General features: G+C 42.0%; 1 protein-coding gene across 1 annotated transcript in view; it reads left to right on the forward strand.

Moving 5' to 3' along the window:
- Window positions 1-14,181, forward strand: part of LOC128845445 (kinetochore protein NDC80 homolog) — an 81,467-nt gene that overhangs the window by 48,227 nt on the left and 19,059 nt on the right. Inside the window, exons 2-6 of the mRNA XM_054044181.1 lie at window positions 5,100-5,212; window positions 7,019-7,090; window positions 7,670-7,796; window positions 8,716-8,888; window positions 11,872-11,974. Coding sequence (XP_053900156.1) covers window positions 5,109-5,212; window positions 7,019-7,090; window positions 7,670-7,796; window positions 8,716-8,888; window positions 11,872-11,974 — 579 coding nt within the window. The 5' untranslated portion in view covers window positions 5,100-5,108. The remainder of the gene's footprint in view (window positions 1-5,099; window positions 5,213-7,018; window positions 7,091-7,669; window positions 7,797-8,715; window positions 8,889-11,871; window positions 11,975-14,181) is intronic.

The following is a 14,181-nucleotide window of genomic DNA, read 5'->3' on the forward strand; positions in this document are numbered from 1 at the left end:
GAGGTCACAGTGGCAGGTGGCAGCAGAAGGTGACGGCGCAGGGTCATTGGCAACAGAGCAATGGAGTGAACGGTGGCACAATGAACAGCAGTGGCCAGAGCGAACAGTGAGCAGCTGGAGGAACGAGCAAGGTGCCTTCTTGCCCCCCACCTGTGAGGTGTACTCACGTGAAAGCACCTCTGAACTCTGAGTCTCCACTGACCAAGGACAACACCGGTGAGTGTGGTGCAGTGGAGGGAAAAGTGAGGGGCACGTTAAATAAACATTTGTTTGTTGGACTATATTTTAGTCACTTTGCTCCAGAATGCTAGATTGGTGACTGGGAATGGAAACTTATATAAATATGTTCCCTAGCAGGCCAAGATTTTTAAAATGCATTATTTGCCAAGGTTGTTATCTCACATCGTTGCTATCTTGAGAGGTCATTATATTGGGGAGTTTCTGTACTAAACATTTTTATTATTATAATTAATTTTTACATAAGAATGGTCATACTGGGTCAGACCAATGGTCCATATAGCCCAGTATCCTGTCTTCCAACAGTGGTCAAGGCCAGGTGCTTCAGAGGGAATGAACAGAACAGGGAATCATCAAGTGTTCCATCCCCTGTTGCCCATTCCCAGCTTCTGGCAAATAGGCTAGGGACACTCAGAGCATGGTGTTGCATCCCTCCCCATCCTGGCTAATAGTCACAGTTCTCCAGGAATTTATCTAGTTCTTTTTTAAATCCTGTCATAGTTTTGGTCTTCACAGCATCCCCTGGCAAAGAGTTCCACAGGTTGACTTACATTGTGTGAAGAAGTACTTCCTTTTGTTTTTTTTAAAACCTGCTGCCTATTAATTTCATTGGATGACTGCTAGTTCTTGTGCTATGTGAAGGATTAAATAACATTTCCTTATTCACTTTCTTCACACCAGTCAAGATTTTATAGACCTCTATCATATTCCACCTTAGTCGTCTCTTTTCTAAGCTGAAAATTCCCACTCATTTAAATCTCTCCTCCTGTTTCATACCCCTAATCATTTTAGTTGCTCATCTTTGTACGTTTTCCAATTCCAATATATCTTTTTTGGGATGGGGTGACCAGATCTGCACACTGTATTCAAGGTGTGCACGTACCATGGATTTACATAGAGGCAATATGATATTTTCTGTCTTATTATCTATCCCTTTCTTAATGATTCCCAACATTCTGTTTGCTTTTTTGACTGCCGCTGCACATTGGGTGGATGTTTTCAGAGAACTATCCACAAGGACTCCAAGATCTCTTTCTTGAGTGTTAACAGCTAATTCAGACTCCATCATTTTGTATGTATAGTTGAGATTGTTTTCCAATGTGTGTTACTTTGTATTTATCAACATTGAATTTCATCTGCCATTTTGTTGCCCAGTCACCCAGTTTTGTGAGATCCCTTTGTAACTCTTCGCAGTCTGTCTGGGACTTAACTATCTTGAATAGTTTTGTATCATCTGCAAATTTTGCCACCTCACTGTTTACCCATTTTTCCAGATCATTTATGAATATGTTGAACAGTAATGGTCCCAGTACTGACCCCTCAGGGATACCGCTATTTATCTCCCTCCATTCTGAAAACTGATAATTTATTCCTTCCCGTTGTTTCCCATCTTTTAACCAGTTACTGATCCATGAGAGGACTTCCCTCTTATCCCATGAGGGCTTACTTTTCAAAAGTCAATTTAAATTAAATACATTTTTTTAATTATATTTTTTTAGAAATCTAGACCCATGATGTGTTTTGGTGTAACTTGCATTATCCTTTCGTTAAATTTGCATTATCCTAACAAAACATTTACTTTATTCATATCTCTTTTATATGTTGCAGGTCAAAGTGAAAATGAAAAGACAAAAAACAATACAATAATTTTTCCACTCAAAGGCCTCAAAAACTAACCAAGGTGAAGAACACATCAAGAATCAAGAATATATCAACATGTCATCTGAAGGTTCAAGTGGTATATTTACATCCGACCAGCCCGAAACACAAATGTAGCTACCTACTGAAGAAAGTGTCTCCAAAACCTAAAGGCAGTTCCCGATGTTTGTCGGTCAAAGTGTTCCCATTTATTGAAGTTACAAAAGATGGCTACTGGTGCACCTCTTGCAAAAAAGCTTACGAAGAAGGAAAGCTTCCCAATGCTATAAGTGGAGGAGCCTGGTTCGTCAAACCGATCAGCAAAGCCAATGCTGACAAACTACGTGAAAAAGCTGCAAAACACCAGGCCTCTGGAGTGTATCAACATGCAGAAAGCCTTATAAGTCCACTTTCAAAGCCAATTTTAGAAGTACTTAATGAGGCTGTTAAGAATGCTGGAAACACACAGTTCATGCGAACAAACATGACTGTGGCATCCTACTTTCTATTTAAGCAAGCGATACCACACACTACAAACTGGAGGCCAATGTTAAGTGCATTGTCACTTGTTCATCCTGAAGTTGAACACTGGTTCCGAACAGGACCAGCAAATGCTCACTGTCTTTCTGCAAGAAACTCAACTGACTGGCTAGAAGCATGCGGTGCAACAGTGAAAGACTCAACAGTTGAAAAAGTGAAGAACTCTCTCACCACATTCAAAAAATGTGCATACATGTCTGATGAATGCACCGATGCAAATGGGCATGAAGTATTAAGTCATTCTGTACGTTATCTTGATGTCAGTGGTAGGCCAGTAGATGCATTTCTAGATGTTCAAGTTATAGAAGACACATCGGCTGCATCTGTGACAACCCACATCTTAGAAGAGTTAAATGCTTGTCAGTTGAACCCCAAACAGATGGCTGCCTGTGCATTTGATGGAGCTGCAAACTTCTCTGGAAGACATGGTGGAGTACAAGCTTTGCTCAGAGAAAAGTGTAACCCTAATCTCTCCTATACACACTGCAGAGGCCATCTACTCCAACTAGCACTAGTACAAGCTGCAGAATCTTCAAAAGACATTAAAAAAGCTATAAATTTAATGTCTTAATTATATTTTTTCAGCAAGAATCCAAAAAGACAGAATATCTTGGAAAATATAGAAGATACACTGGGACTGAAGTTCAAATTAGTCCAACCTGGGAAAACCCACTGGCTTTCTCATGAGCGATCCTTGGCTGTGTTGTCTTAAAATTACTCCAGCCGTTATTACTGGCTTTGGAAAGTATCTACCAAGATGGGATGGATCTAAGTAGTGAGGCTGGTGGATTACTTTTGCTACTATGTTCAGAGAAGACTATTGCCATTCTCTCTCTCGTAAGTCTACTGTTGAAACCACTTGGGTCATTAAACAGCATCTGCTACAACAGTAGTAGATCTTTGTCCAGCAATAGAAGCTACATTTGGATCAATCAGAGATCTATCCATTGAAAAAGTACTGGAAGAAGCAAAGACTTCAGTCCAGAATTTGACTAATGAAAGCATTTATATTGAATCCTTAAGTGAATAAGACAAGAAGTGTTTAAGACAACTGAAAAAGTACACAGACTTGATTCTTTAAAATCTACAACATCGACTTCTAGATTCTACTCAACCTCTACGTAGCTTTTACAGATGCCTGTCCTATAAAACACCAACAGTTGAGTGGAGTGAGGCACTACCAGCAATGAGGCTGCCATGTGCTCAGGACAGAATAGAGAATTTGAACACAGAGTGGAATATCATACGACAAATGAATGAAGATTTGACTTCAACTTCATTTTTTATCATCACTAGTGGCTCGACCCGATCTTTGTGTTCTGTTTCCTGGGATGAAAGAAGTAGGAATTCGTCTCTTGCTACTCCCAGTCACAACAGCTACAGTTGAGCGTTCTTTTTCATCATTGAATAGAATTTTGTGTTCTGAAAGAAGTCGCCTTCTGCTTGATCATGTGAATGAACTAATGAGCATATCAATTGAAGGAATGGAAGTACTGGACACATGAGAAGCCACCAAAGATGAATGCACTGCATTCAAGAAGTTCATTAACAGAGTTGTGCAAAATTATAACAAGAAACCAAGAAGGATGTAGATGTAGTGCTTCATAGAAGGCTTGAGTAGCCAACTTTAATTTGTGTGATGATTTTAAAAGATGAGTTAAATCTAATAAAATGGTCATGAAACATTTTTCAGTTTTTACTATGGTGCCATACAGCCCACCTTCACCCTCACAGTCTCACCCCTCATCGGCCCTGACACCCCCCCCCCAGTAAATTCGAACACCCCCGCCCCCCAATTTCAATTCCTGGGGAAGCCACTGGATTCTGCCATGGACACCAGCAGCTCTAGGGAGGGACCCACCCCACTCAGGGGCTCCCCCGGGTGCAGCCCTTCAGCTGGGGCACGGATTAGATACCCCGCAGCTTTTCTTCTACTCTTTAACAGGGGAGGGGAACATGGGGACCAAACTCTTAACGTGGCCCCTCGACTGCACTGAGGCGATTGCAGTGTGCGCTGGCTCCTGTCCCATCCTGTGCAGGGGGCTGGGTGCTACCGTGGGACACCTGCCCTGCTGGGGCTGGGCCCTTTATTTTCATTGGCGCCATTACCCAGGTGTGTGTCTCCGGGGAAAGAGTGCTGTGACTTGTGCGCTGTGCTGGGAGCTGGGTGGCCGGAAAAGGAGCAGGCACTTGCTAAGGAGTAGAGGGGACCAGAGGAACTTTTTTCCCTGCCACGCGACACGGGACTGAGGGGAGATCTGGCTTTAGGGATGGTTCCCTGCAGCTCCGTTAGACTTTTACACATGGCTTCTGCCTTTATTAAAGGGAAGGGCCAAGGGATGCAAGATGTTTTGGGGGTTGATTTAAAGGGGCAGTAGGTGGATGTGATGGGCCACGTTTCTGTGTCAGGGACTCCATAAAATACTTAAACAAATTAAAGCAAAACTGGGCCCAGTCAGGGAAGTCATTCTCACGAGCCAAACTGAGAAAAGCGTCTGTCTGAGACCCATTAATATGGGGGACTTGTTTAGTCCCCTCTGAGCTGCTCCCTCCCACTTTCCTGTTTCTGGCCTGGCTTAATGCTCTGGCTGGGTTCTCCAATAGCTGTTCTGCGTGACCTGTAAGATCAATATTTCCCGTTTTCCTTTTATGCATTTTTTGGCTGACAGTCCTTTGTCTTGCAGCTTAAACAGATGAAACGGAGCTCATCTTCCAGTGGTAGCAATGGCCGGGCCTCCCTGCTGCCCATTAGAGTTCAGGATGCAAGCAGAGCCGGTCTATATACACCTCAAACAACGTATGTGCTGCTGATCTCTAAGCACGTTTATCCTGATGTAACTGAGAGGAGGAGGGTTGTGGTTATTTGTTGTGGCCTTGGTGTGAAGAGATTCACTGTTATGATAAATGGCACCTGGATGTCTAGTTCACATCTAACCACATCTCTGAGTGACCTAGTGCAGGAGTTCTCAAACTGGGGGTCGGGACCCTCAGGGGGTTGCAAGGTTATTACCTGGGGGGTCATGAGCTGTCAGCCTCCACCGCAAACCCTGCTTTGCCTCCAGCATTTATAATGGTGTTAAATATATAAAAAATGTGTTTTTAATTTATAAGGGGGGGGTCGCACTCAGAGGCTTGCTATGTGAAAGGGGTCACCAGTATAAAAGTTTGAGAACCACTGACCTAGTGATATTGATGTAAATGTATGGTGTAGACCTGGCCTAAGGCTAACATCATTTCAGATAGGTGGCATTGGTAGTACTGTAAATTTCACTTGTGTAGACAGGTTCATGGAAACAAGAACACCACAGTACTTGACTTAACAGAACACTTTCCATTTAAAAATAATGTATTGTAAACTAATTTTACTATCCACTCCACATTAGAATTTTCAATATGAAAGATGTTTTAAGTCCTTTAAAGGGACAATGTCTTGAAATTTAGTAAATTGTCAATTAAAATGAGTTAAAATAACTATTATGATACCTGCCATCTAATCTACCCACTTGCTTATTTTGTGGGGCAGAGGAAGTTATGTCACACTTTTGTGGATAAATCTCATATGACTTTACATTGTGCCTCTTTATATAACTTTGTAGTGGGTCTATCCATGTGTGACCTCTGTTTTCATGAAAACTTTGTATCAAAGCCTCATGTAGAAACTTTGCATTGAACCTTGGTATAATGTTATAGCCCCTAAGGATAGAATAAGATAGAGGAAAAATGTCTTTTTGCTAGCAGTAGAACAAGATCCGCTCTCCACCCCCCCACGCACTCTTAATCAGTTGCCCTGTTGACTGAACGAGGTGTGAATGAGTAAAGGCTTGGAAGGCAGCACCTCCAGACAGCTGCAACCCTTGGAAAGGGGATGGAAGCCAGACCCAAAGACAATAAAATGTGTCAAGTGGGCTCATTAAAGAACAGCAGACATACTGAAGGCCTCGGTGGTTAGAAGCAAGCACCTTCTTTTGGAAATACCCTCTTTGAACAGCATTGGGACAACCCCCAGAAGGAAGCAGCACAAAGGACCAATGGACACAGACACAGATTTTGCAGAGGACCCCGGGTCTCGTCTTGTCAATATGGGAGCATCGATCCAGATTGGCAGAAGCCCAGCTCCACCCCCTCCCCCATCTAACTCACCTGGCCAGTGAAGTTAAGGGGAGCAACTAACTGGTAACAACAACAAGACTGAGTGTGTGTGCGTATGTGAGTGCATGAGTGTAATATAGATCATATGCATATGATACAGTGTTAATTAATACATGTATTACTAATAAATGTGGTGTTTTGCCTTATTCCCCCTGAAAAGATCCTGTGCAGTACTAAGTACAACACTTTTTAAAATTTTTCAGTGTTTTTTCTTTCCATTGGTGCTATGTAAAAGATCCACACAAAGTGAGAAAACTAACTTCACTGGGGAAGTGGTGAAGTTGTGCTTTTGATAGCACTGTGTGTGTAATCAAATTTAAAAAAAAAAATCCAGAAATTTAATTAAAATAGATTCCTAATAATCTTGGGTCGTGTAACAATAGTTGTGAAACCACTAGCAGCACCATAATAACTCTTTAAATTACAGTTTAACTTTTTGTTATCTTTTCTATAGAGAACGATCGAAGCTGAGCATATCTAAGTACACTGGTGGCTCTGAAGGAAAAACCAGCTTCTCTGTGAAAAGGTGCTGTTACAATGCCTCCTGACTTGTCTTAGTCAATATTTTCTATATAAAATGGTGAATAATTAAAACTCTAGGATTTAAAAGTGGCTTGCAAAGGGGGCAGGAGGGAAATGGATATGTGTCCCTTTTTTGGGGAGAGGGGCCTGTTTTGATGTATAAAGAAGACCTAAAAGATTTGTTTTTTCCCCCTCAAAGGCTTTTTTCCTGCTTGATTTTTTTCATTCATTAGATTACAGAGTAGGCACATAGGAATTGTGCACAAATGGTATGTTAATGAGACTCATGTAAGTGCATAGGAAGATTGCTATCCTGTATGAGATCACTGTAGCAGGTCTGAGATGCTTCAGAGGAATATGTATGAATCTCTGTAATGGAGAGTTGTGGAATAACCTGCCTGTGGGACAATTTTTTTTCTTAACTCCCTTCATTGGATGTTTGGTTTATGCTTTGAAGCATGAGAATTTTATAGTTCTTGTACACTTTGGATATCCTATCCGATGTGATTCTGGGTGTTCTGTAAATGCTAAAAGCACACAGCATGTGATCCAAAGCAGTTTAAACTTCTCTGTTTGGTTTCAGGACAAGTGGTTCTGGAGCGTCGCGAAATACTCCATGGGGCTTTTTTACTGGCACAGAAAAGTTAAAGGATCCCAGGCCACTTCATGATAAGACTTACATCCAGCAGTGCATCCGACAGCTCTGCGAGGTATACCTGGGTTCCCACCCACTGTGCCATCAATGTCTGCTGCATCTGCTCATAACGATGTTGTATTCTAACTGCAAACGTGAGATGCTGTCTTCTTTGGCAATAGATTAGTTGGTTCTGTTACAGAATTAGGATTGTACATGTGATACACAGAAGATAAAACTGGGATAGCTTGTGATTGGGTGGAGAAACCATGTGATAAACAGGTTTCAGATTGGGGAGGAAAGTGGTGGTGCTCTAATCAGGTTATGCCCGCAATCCCAAATTAGCTGAGTGTTTCTGCTAAAATGCGCAGTTGGTATTAAAACTGCCCTATTTAGACTTCAGAATTAACACGGTATAGAGATGAATAGGGCCAGTTTGCATCTCTCTCCTGCAGCTTAATAAAGCAGCATGGGATTGGGTCACATTTGGAAGATTAACATCTAGAAGGGCAAGAATAATGCCATTTGATTTAATGTTTGTTTTTAACTGAAAGTTTAGATATTGCACATACTGTTGAGCCATCAGAAGTGCTGGCACAAGGAACATCTGTTCAATCAGTCACTTTTTCAGTAAGTTGTTTACCTTCTGAGGACAACAATGCTACAATTATCATCCTTGTAGACTTAACAGAGAGTATATACAAATCTCAGTTTATTCACTGACTCATCAGACATGAATATATTTTTTTCTGAGCCTCTATCTCCCCCTCTGAATGTTAGATTCTTCCAGAAATGGGTGGCTGTTATGAGGGAGAGTTCTTTGTTTTAAATTGAAAATACCCATTTAGAATGTATTGATCAGTATATGTATATTGACTTCTATTAGAAGCAATGAAAATTGAATGTTCCTCAAGATAAATCCTGACATTGACGTCACCTTGGTAAATATCTGATGAGGGGTCTGTATTAACCTTTGTGTCTGTTGCCTTTCTTAGTTTCTTGTGGAGAATGGCTATGCCCAGAATGTGTCTGTGAAATCTCTCCAAACTCCATCTACTAAGGACTTTTTCAGGATTTTTGCTTTTATATATGCTTTTTTGTGCCCTTCTTATGAACTTCCTGATTCTAAAATTGAAGAGGAGATCCCAAAAGTCTTTAAAGAACTTGGGTATGTATCAGGGCTGATCAGAGATTGTATAAAGTGGGCACCCTAATGTTCAAAGGGACAGAGTCAAGTAGGGTGACCAGACAGCAAGTGTGAAAAATCAGGACGGGGGTGGTGGATAATAGGCACCTATGTAAGACAAAGCCCCAAATATCGGGACTGTCCCTATAAAATCAGGACATCTGGTCACCCTAGAGTCAAGATAAAGATCCGGATAAAAAAAATTCTGAGAACAACATAAAATTGATAACTTTATCTTTTTCTGAAGGTCCCCACTGCTGAATCCAGGCTCTGTTGTATGAACAAGTCAGTGGTTCTCGTGTCAGGCCCTGCAATGGGATCCAGGTGCCCTGTTGGTATACAAGGTGTCAATTCCTTTCAGTGAAGGCATTGCCACCAGGTCACTGCAGCTCTCAGACTCCATGACTGTCTGACTCCACTCAGCCTCTGGTTGTTTTTTTACTTTGTGTTACCTTAGGGGTATCCTGCTGTCCTCTAGTGTTTCAACCTCAACATTTTCCTCCCCCTTTAAGCGTTTGAATTGAGTCCATTTGCCAGTGTAGGTTCTAGCTACTGCTAGGTTGCAGTGTTCAAGAGACACTGGAAAATGCTTAAAGCTAGTACAAGGGCATCTTCAGGATAAATATCATAGCTTAAAACATTCGTTTCCCTGCATGACTTCAGAGTTACAGATTCATAGTTTTTAAGGCCAGAAAAGACCATTAGATCATCTAGTCCAACCTCCAGGGGAATATAGGTGATAGAATTTCACCCAGCTACTCCTGTATTGAGCTCAATAATTTGTTGGACTAAAGCATATCTTTATTACTAGTAATGCCAAAACTATGAAAGCTGAAATAACTTACTTTCAGGACTTCTATTCTACCTTTTGCGCTTCCTTTATCATAGACAGTAAAACTAGATGGCTCTATTTTACTTTCTGGTTCCCATGCACTAGAGTAATGCTGTGATGTTTCGGTTTCTGATATTGCAGGGAAATATTTTGAGCAGTAGATTTGCTTTTTCACACAATCAGTGCCTTGCATATGAACTACTTGAGTTTCTTTTTTCAATGTACTTATGCCTGACTAATCCCACTGTGGATTTCTTCCGGAATTGGTGAAATCTATGTTAAATGACACAATGGGTTTTGTCATTTCTCAGTGATTCCAGATAAGTTGTACTTGTGATTGGTTTCCCCCTCTTCCCTTCCCCCCACACGAGTGCTACTTGGAACTGGGGTACCCCTGAGCCTGCCTAACCGGCCAGCCTGGGCTCCCTTTCACACTGTGGTGCTATAAATTGCCAACCGCTCCAAGCTTGCTCTGTCACCAGCATACACAGATAGGGGCACACCCAGCTGCAGCGTCACACACACACACACACACACGCTGAGATCAGCTCTGCACGGGAAGGCTCAGCTAAGGCATCTCCCAGTTGCTAAGGCACGTACCCTCCTCTAGAATGTAAACCCAAAATTATACCATCTTGTGCTGCACAGGGAACTGTACAGCGTAAGCTCATAAAATTCGCCCCTCTCTCAATGTGGAGAGAGAGATGCAACAACTTTCTGCCCCAAGTAATAATTTCCACACACTGGCTTTAGATAAAACACAGACCAAGTTTATTAAATACAAAAGATAGATTATAAGAGAGAGCAAATAGATCAAAGCAGATTACCTTAATAAATAAACAAAAACCGCAAATGGAGCTTAACACACCTATGGATTGGTGGGTAGTGATCGAGCTATTGGGGATCAATTTATCGCGTCTAGTGTAGACGCAATGTTGCGTCTAGTGTAGACACAATAAATTGATTCCCGATTGCTCTGCCGTCAACTCCTGTACTTCACCGCGGTGAGAGGTGGAAGCAGAGTCGACGGGGCAGCGGCGGCAGTCAACCTCGCGCCATGAGGTAAGTCGACCTAAGATACGTCGACTTCAGCTACGCTATTCTCGTAGCTGAAGTTGCGTATCTTAGGTCGATTTCTTCCCCCAGTGTAGATCAGGCCTAGATAAGTAATATATGAATTAGCAAATTCTCACCCTGAGCGATAAACAGGCTGGCAGATTCTTAAGGCACAAGCTGCCTTGGCTTTCCCAGGTTTTCATACACAGGCCAAAAATACTTCTAGCCTGGGACCATCACTTCCCACAATTTAGTCCTTGCCCCTCAGGTGTTTCCAGGTATGGTGTTGTAGGGAGAGTGAGGTACCACCATGATGTCATTTTCCGCCTTTGTATATCTTCCTCTCACTTGCTGGAAAGCTCTTTTGCTGTGACCTGGGTCAAACATTTCCCATTGTGTAGTGCTCTCTCTCAGAGGTTTCTATTGTACACAGTTCCTGGGGTAATCATTGTGCTTGTGTGCATTTTCTTAATAAGCCATTAACGTTGTTTGGCCTTTTTACTGTTGTACCTGAAAGGCTGCTTGTAGGTGTTTTCAACCTCACAACATGTTTCAGTAACACATACATAGCCAAATTTCATAACTTCACATACGACGATAGCAGATACAATCCAACGAGATATTACTGTCTAGCAGATCAAGACTTTTAGAATGATATCTCAAAGGCGTACTTTGTACAAAACATATCCCAATTACATGACAGTGGTGAATATTGGGGTGCCAGAGTGTGTCAGTACTCTATTTGCAACTCAAGAGTATTTTTCTAATTGTCAGTGCCACAAACTCCACCTGGTATCCAAAACTGAGTTGTGCTTTTTTTTTAAAACTTCTTTACAAGTGGTAAAGATACTGCAATTTGACCTTAGCTGACAGATTTTGTTGATGCACATAAAAGGAATAGGATCAGTTCATGATCTGTAGTGTTAAAAATAGTGAACGTTCATCAGTAAAACAGGCAGAAGTCCGCGTGTGTCCAGTAAATCAAATCTATTTGGCAGGGAGATGTCTTTTAATTCTCTGCTGATTATAATCGTGCTCAGGTAATTAGAAACTGCTCTAACTTTTCTTTCCTTGTAGATATCCCTTCCCATTGCCCAAAAGCTCCATGTACACCGTGGGTGTGCCACATGTCTGGCCTCAGGTTGCTGCTGCACTAGTGTGGTTAATAGACTGCATCAAGGTATGGTGAGAAAGGGAGGTCAGCTGTGATCCAGTGGATCTGAGCTGAGCAGGGACAAATGGGTTCTGTTCCAGGCTCTGCCATTGACTTTGGGCTAGTTAAGGCCAGAGTTTCAAAAGTATTTAGGTGCCTGAAGATGGAGAAAGCCACCTAATAATGGGATTTTCAAAGAGCACCTAAGCAAGGTGGGCACCTAAATCCCATTGAAATTGATGGGTTTTACGTACCTAACATGTATATGATTCTAGTGGGATTTTCAAAAGTGCCTATCTGCCTCTTTAGGTGCCTAAATGCCTTTAAAATCTGGCACCTAATCCTATGCCCCAGTTTTCCCTTTTGTAAAACTGGAACAGTAATATTTCCCTACTGCACAGGTATGTTGTCAGTATACATTCATTATCTTCTTTGAAGTGGTTTGAAATCCTCAAAGGGAAGATGCTAGAGAAATGAAAAGTAGTAACTATTACAAATAACAATACCCATGGTGGGTGAGTATGTGCGTGTAAGAGGAAAGAATAAACAAGAGAAAACAGGTCTACATTAGATTCTGATAGAAATGAACTGAAGTTTTTAATCTATAATCCTCCAAGATCCAGAATTGTCTTCATGCAGCCTTAGGGCCCTACAGCAATATCTTAGATTCAGAAGCTGTCTGGCTTTTTGACTGCAGATATAAGCAGACAAGGCTGCTGAGGTAATGTCTCTGCATCTGTTGGAGGAAAAGTGGCTTTTTCTATAGTAACTGCCTCTTACCTTAGCCATAATCAACTTCTTTCTGTCTTCCTCTAGAAAATTCCTTTTTATTGGCAATCTTTACACGTGGTGGTACCCAGCTGTGCACATGTCGCGGGGAAGGGGGGGAGAATGGGGGATGGACAGTAACCCATCTCTTGTGCAAAATCTTGCAGTGTGGTGATTGCTATCTTACTCATACAACTTCCTGGTGTTTTTTAGGTACACCTGCCCTGTTGACATTGTGTCAAGCTGCAGTGCTTTAAGCTTATCCTGAAAATATGTTTTCTCTTGCCTCCCTTTGAGACCCTCCCATGATTTTCATAGTGTTTCCTCAGAATCTGCTATTCCATTCTTTAATTGTCTCTTTGAAATGTATTGCCATTAACAGATTGAAGAGAATGGGTTATGATCCCTTCAGTATGAATCTTTTTTTGACCACATCAGTTACATTAATTCTGATATATGTGTCAGTTATCTAGGTGGTGCGCAGGGGCTTGTTTTTCACTGTAAAAGTCAGACAAAATATACTGACACTTAGTGAAGAGAACTCTTTCCCCCCTTGACAATTTAACAGGCTGCTCTGAGCAGAACGTTGTATCACTCCCATTAATCCTGGGTATGTCATCCATTCTTTCCATCATTCCTACCACCACTGTGTCACAGCCAACCAGCTACTAACACAGATTCCAGTGCTCCATCAACAGATGTAACACTATTCTGTGAAGTCAGGGGCTTACCTGGACCAAATTACTGTGTTAACAGAGCAATGTTTCCCATGTAATTTTGCCGAAGGAGATTTTTTTACTCCTGGAGGAATTCTGCAACAAAAAATTAAAAAATCTGTGCACAATGTTTTAAAATAAATAACAATATAATCACACCACTTTCAATTATTTTTGATCATTTATTTCAAAATACCTGTCAGCAAGTATGTGTGTAACAATAAGGACAACAAAAAAGATTCAGGAAATGTTTTTTGAGAAATAGATTCCTTACTAGGCACATTAATACAGAACTGAGTAAGAATTCATTTAAACTACAAAACAGAACTGTATTTCATGTACCCCTCAGAAGCAGTGCAAAGGTTTGGGGGAGTCAGGGGTAATGGAAGAGCTGAGGGAGAGGAAAGTAATTGCTGGGAAGGAGCCTGTGTGTGATCTTGTAGGGTGGGAAAAGTGTGGAACAGGGTGGTTTCTTTGGTGGGGGGAGGGCAGGGTTTGTTAGGGAGCATCCCCCTGCAGCTCCTGGCTGACCCCTAGCCTCTCCCATTCAGTCAGGCACATCTGCCCCTGTTCCCATATGTTCCTGAACCCCCATGTGTCCTTGCACCCCCTGTCCACATGTCCCTCCACCCCCACTCAGACACCTACTCCCTATCCTTATGTTGCTCTGTACCCACTCCCCCTGTGCCTATGTGGCCCTGAACCTCCTCCCTGTCCCCATGTCCCTCTGTGCCCCCACCCAGCCACTCC

Source organism: Malaclemys terrapin, chromosome 1 (genome assembly GCF_027887155.1).
Source record: "Malaclemys terrapin pileata isolate rMalTer1 chromosome 1, rMalTer1.hap1, whole genome shotgun sequence".
In the NCBI taxonomy this organism is placed as follows: domain Eukaryota; kingdom Metazoa; phylum Chordata; order Testudines; family Emydidae; genus Malaclemys; species Malaclemys terrapin.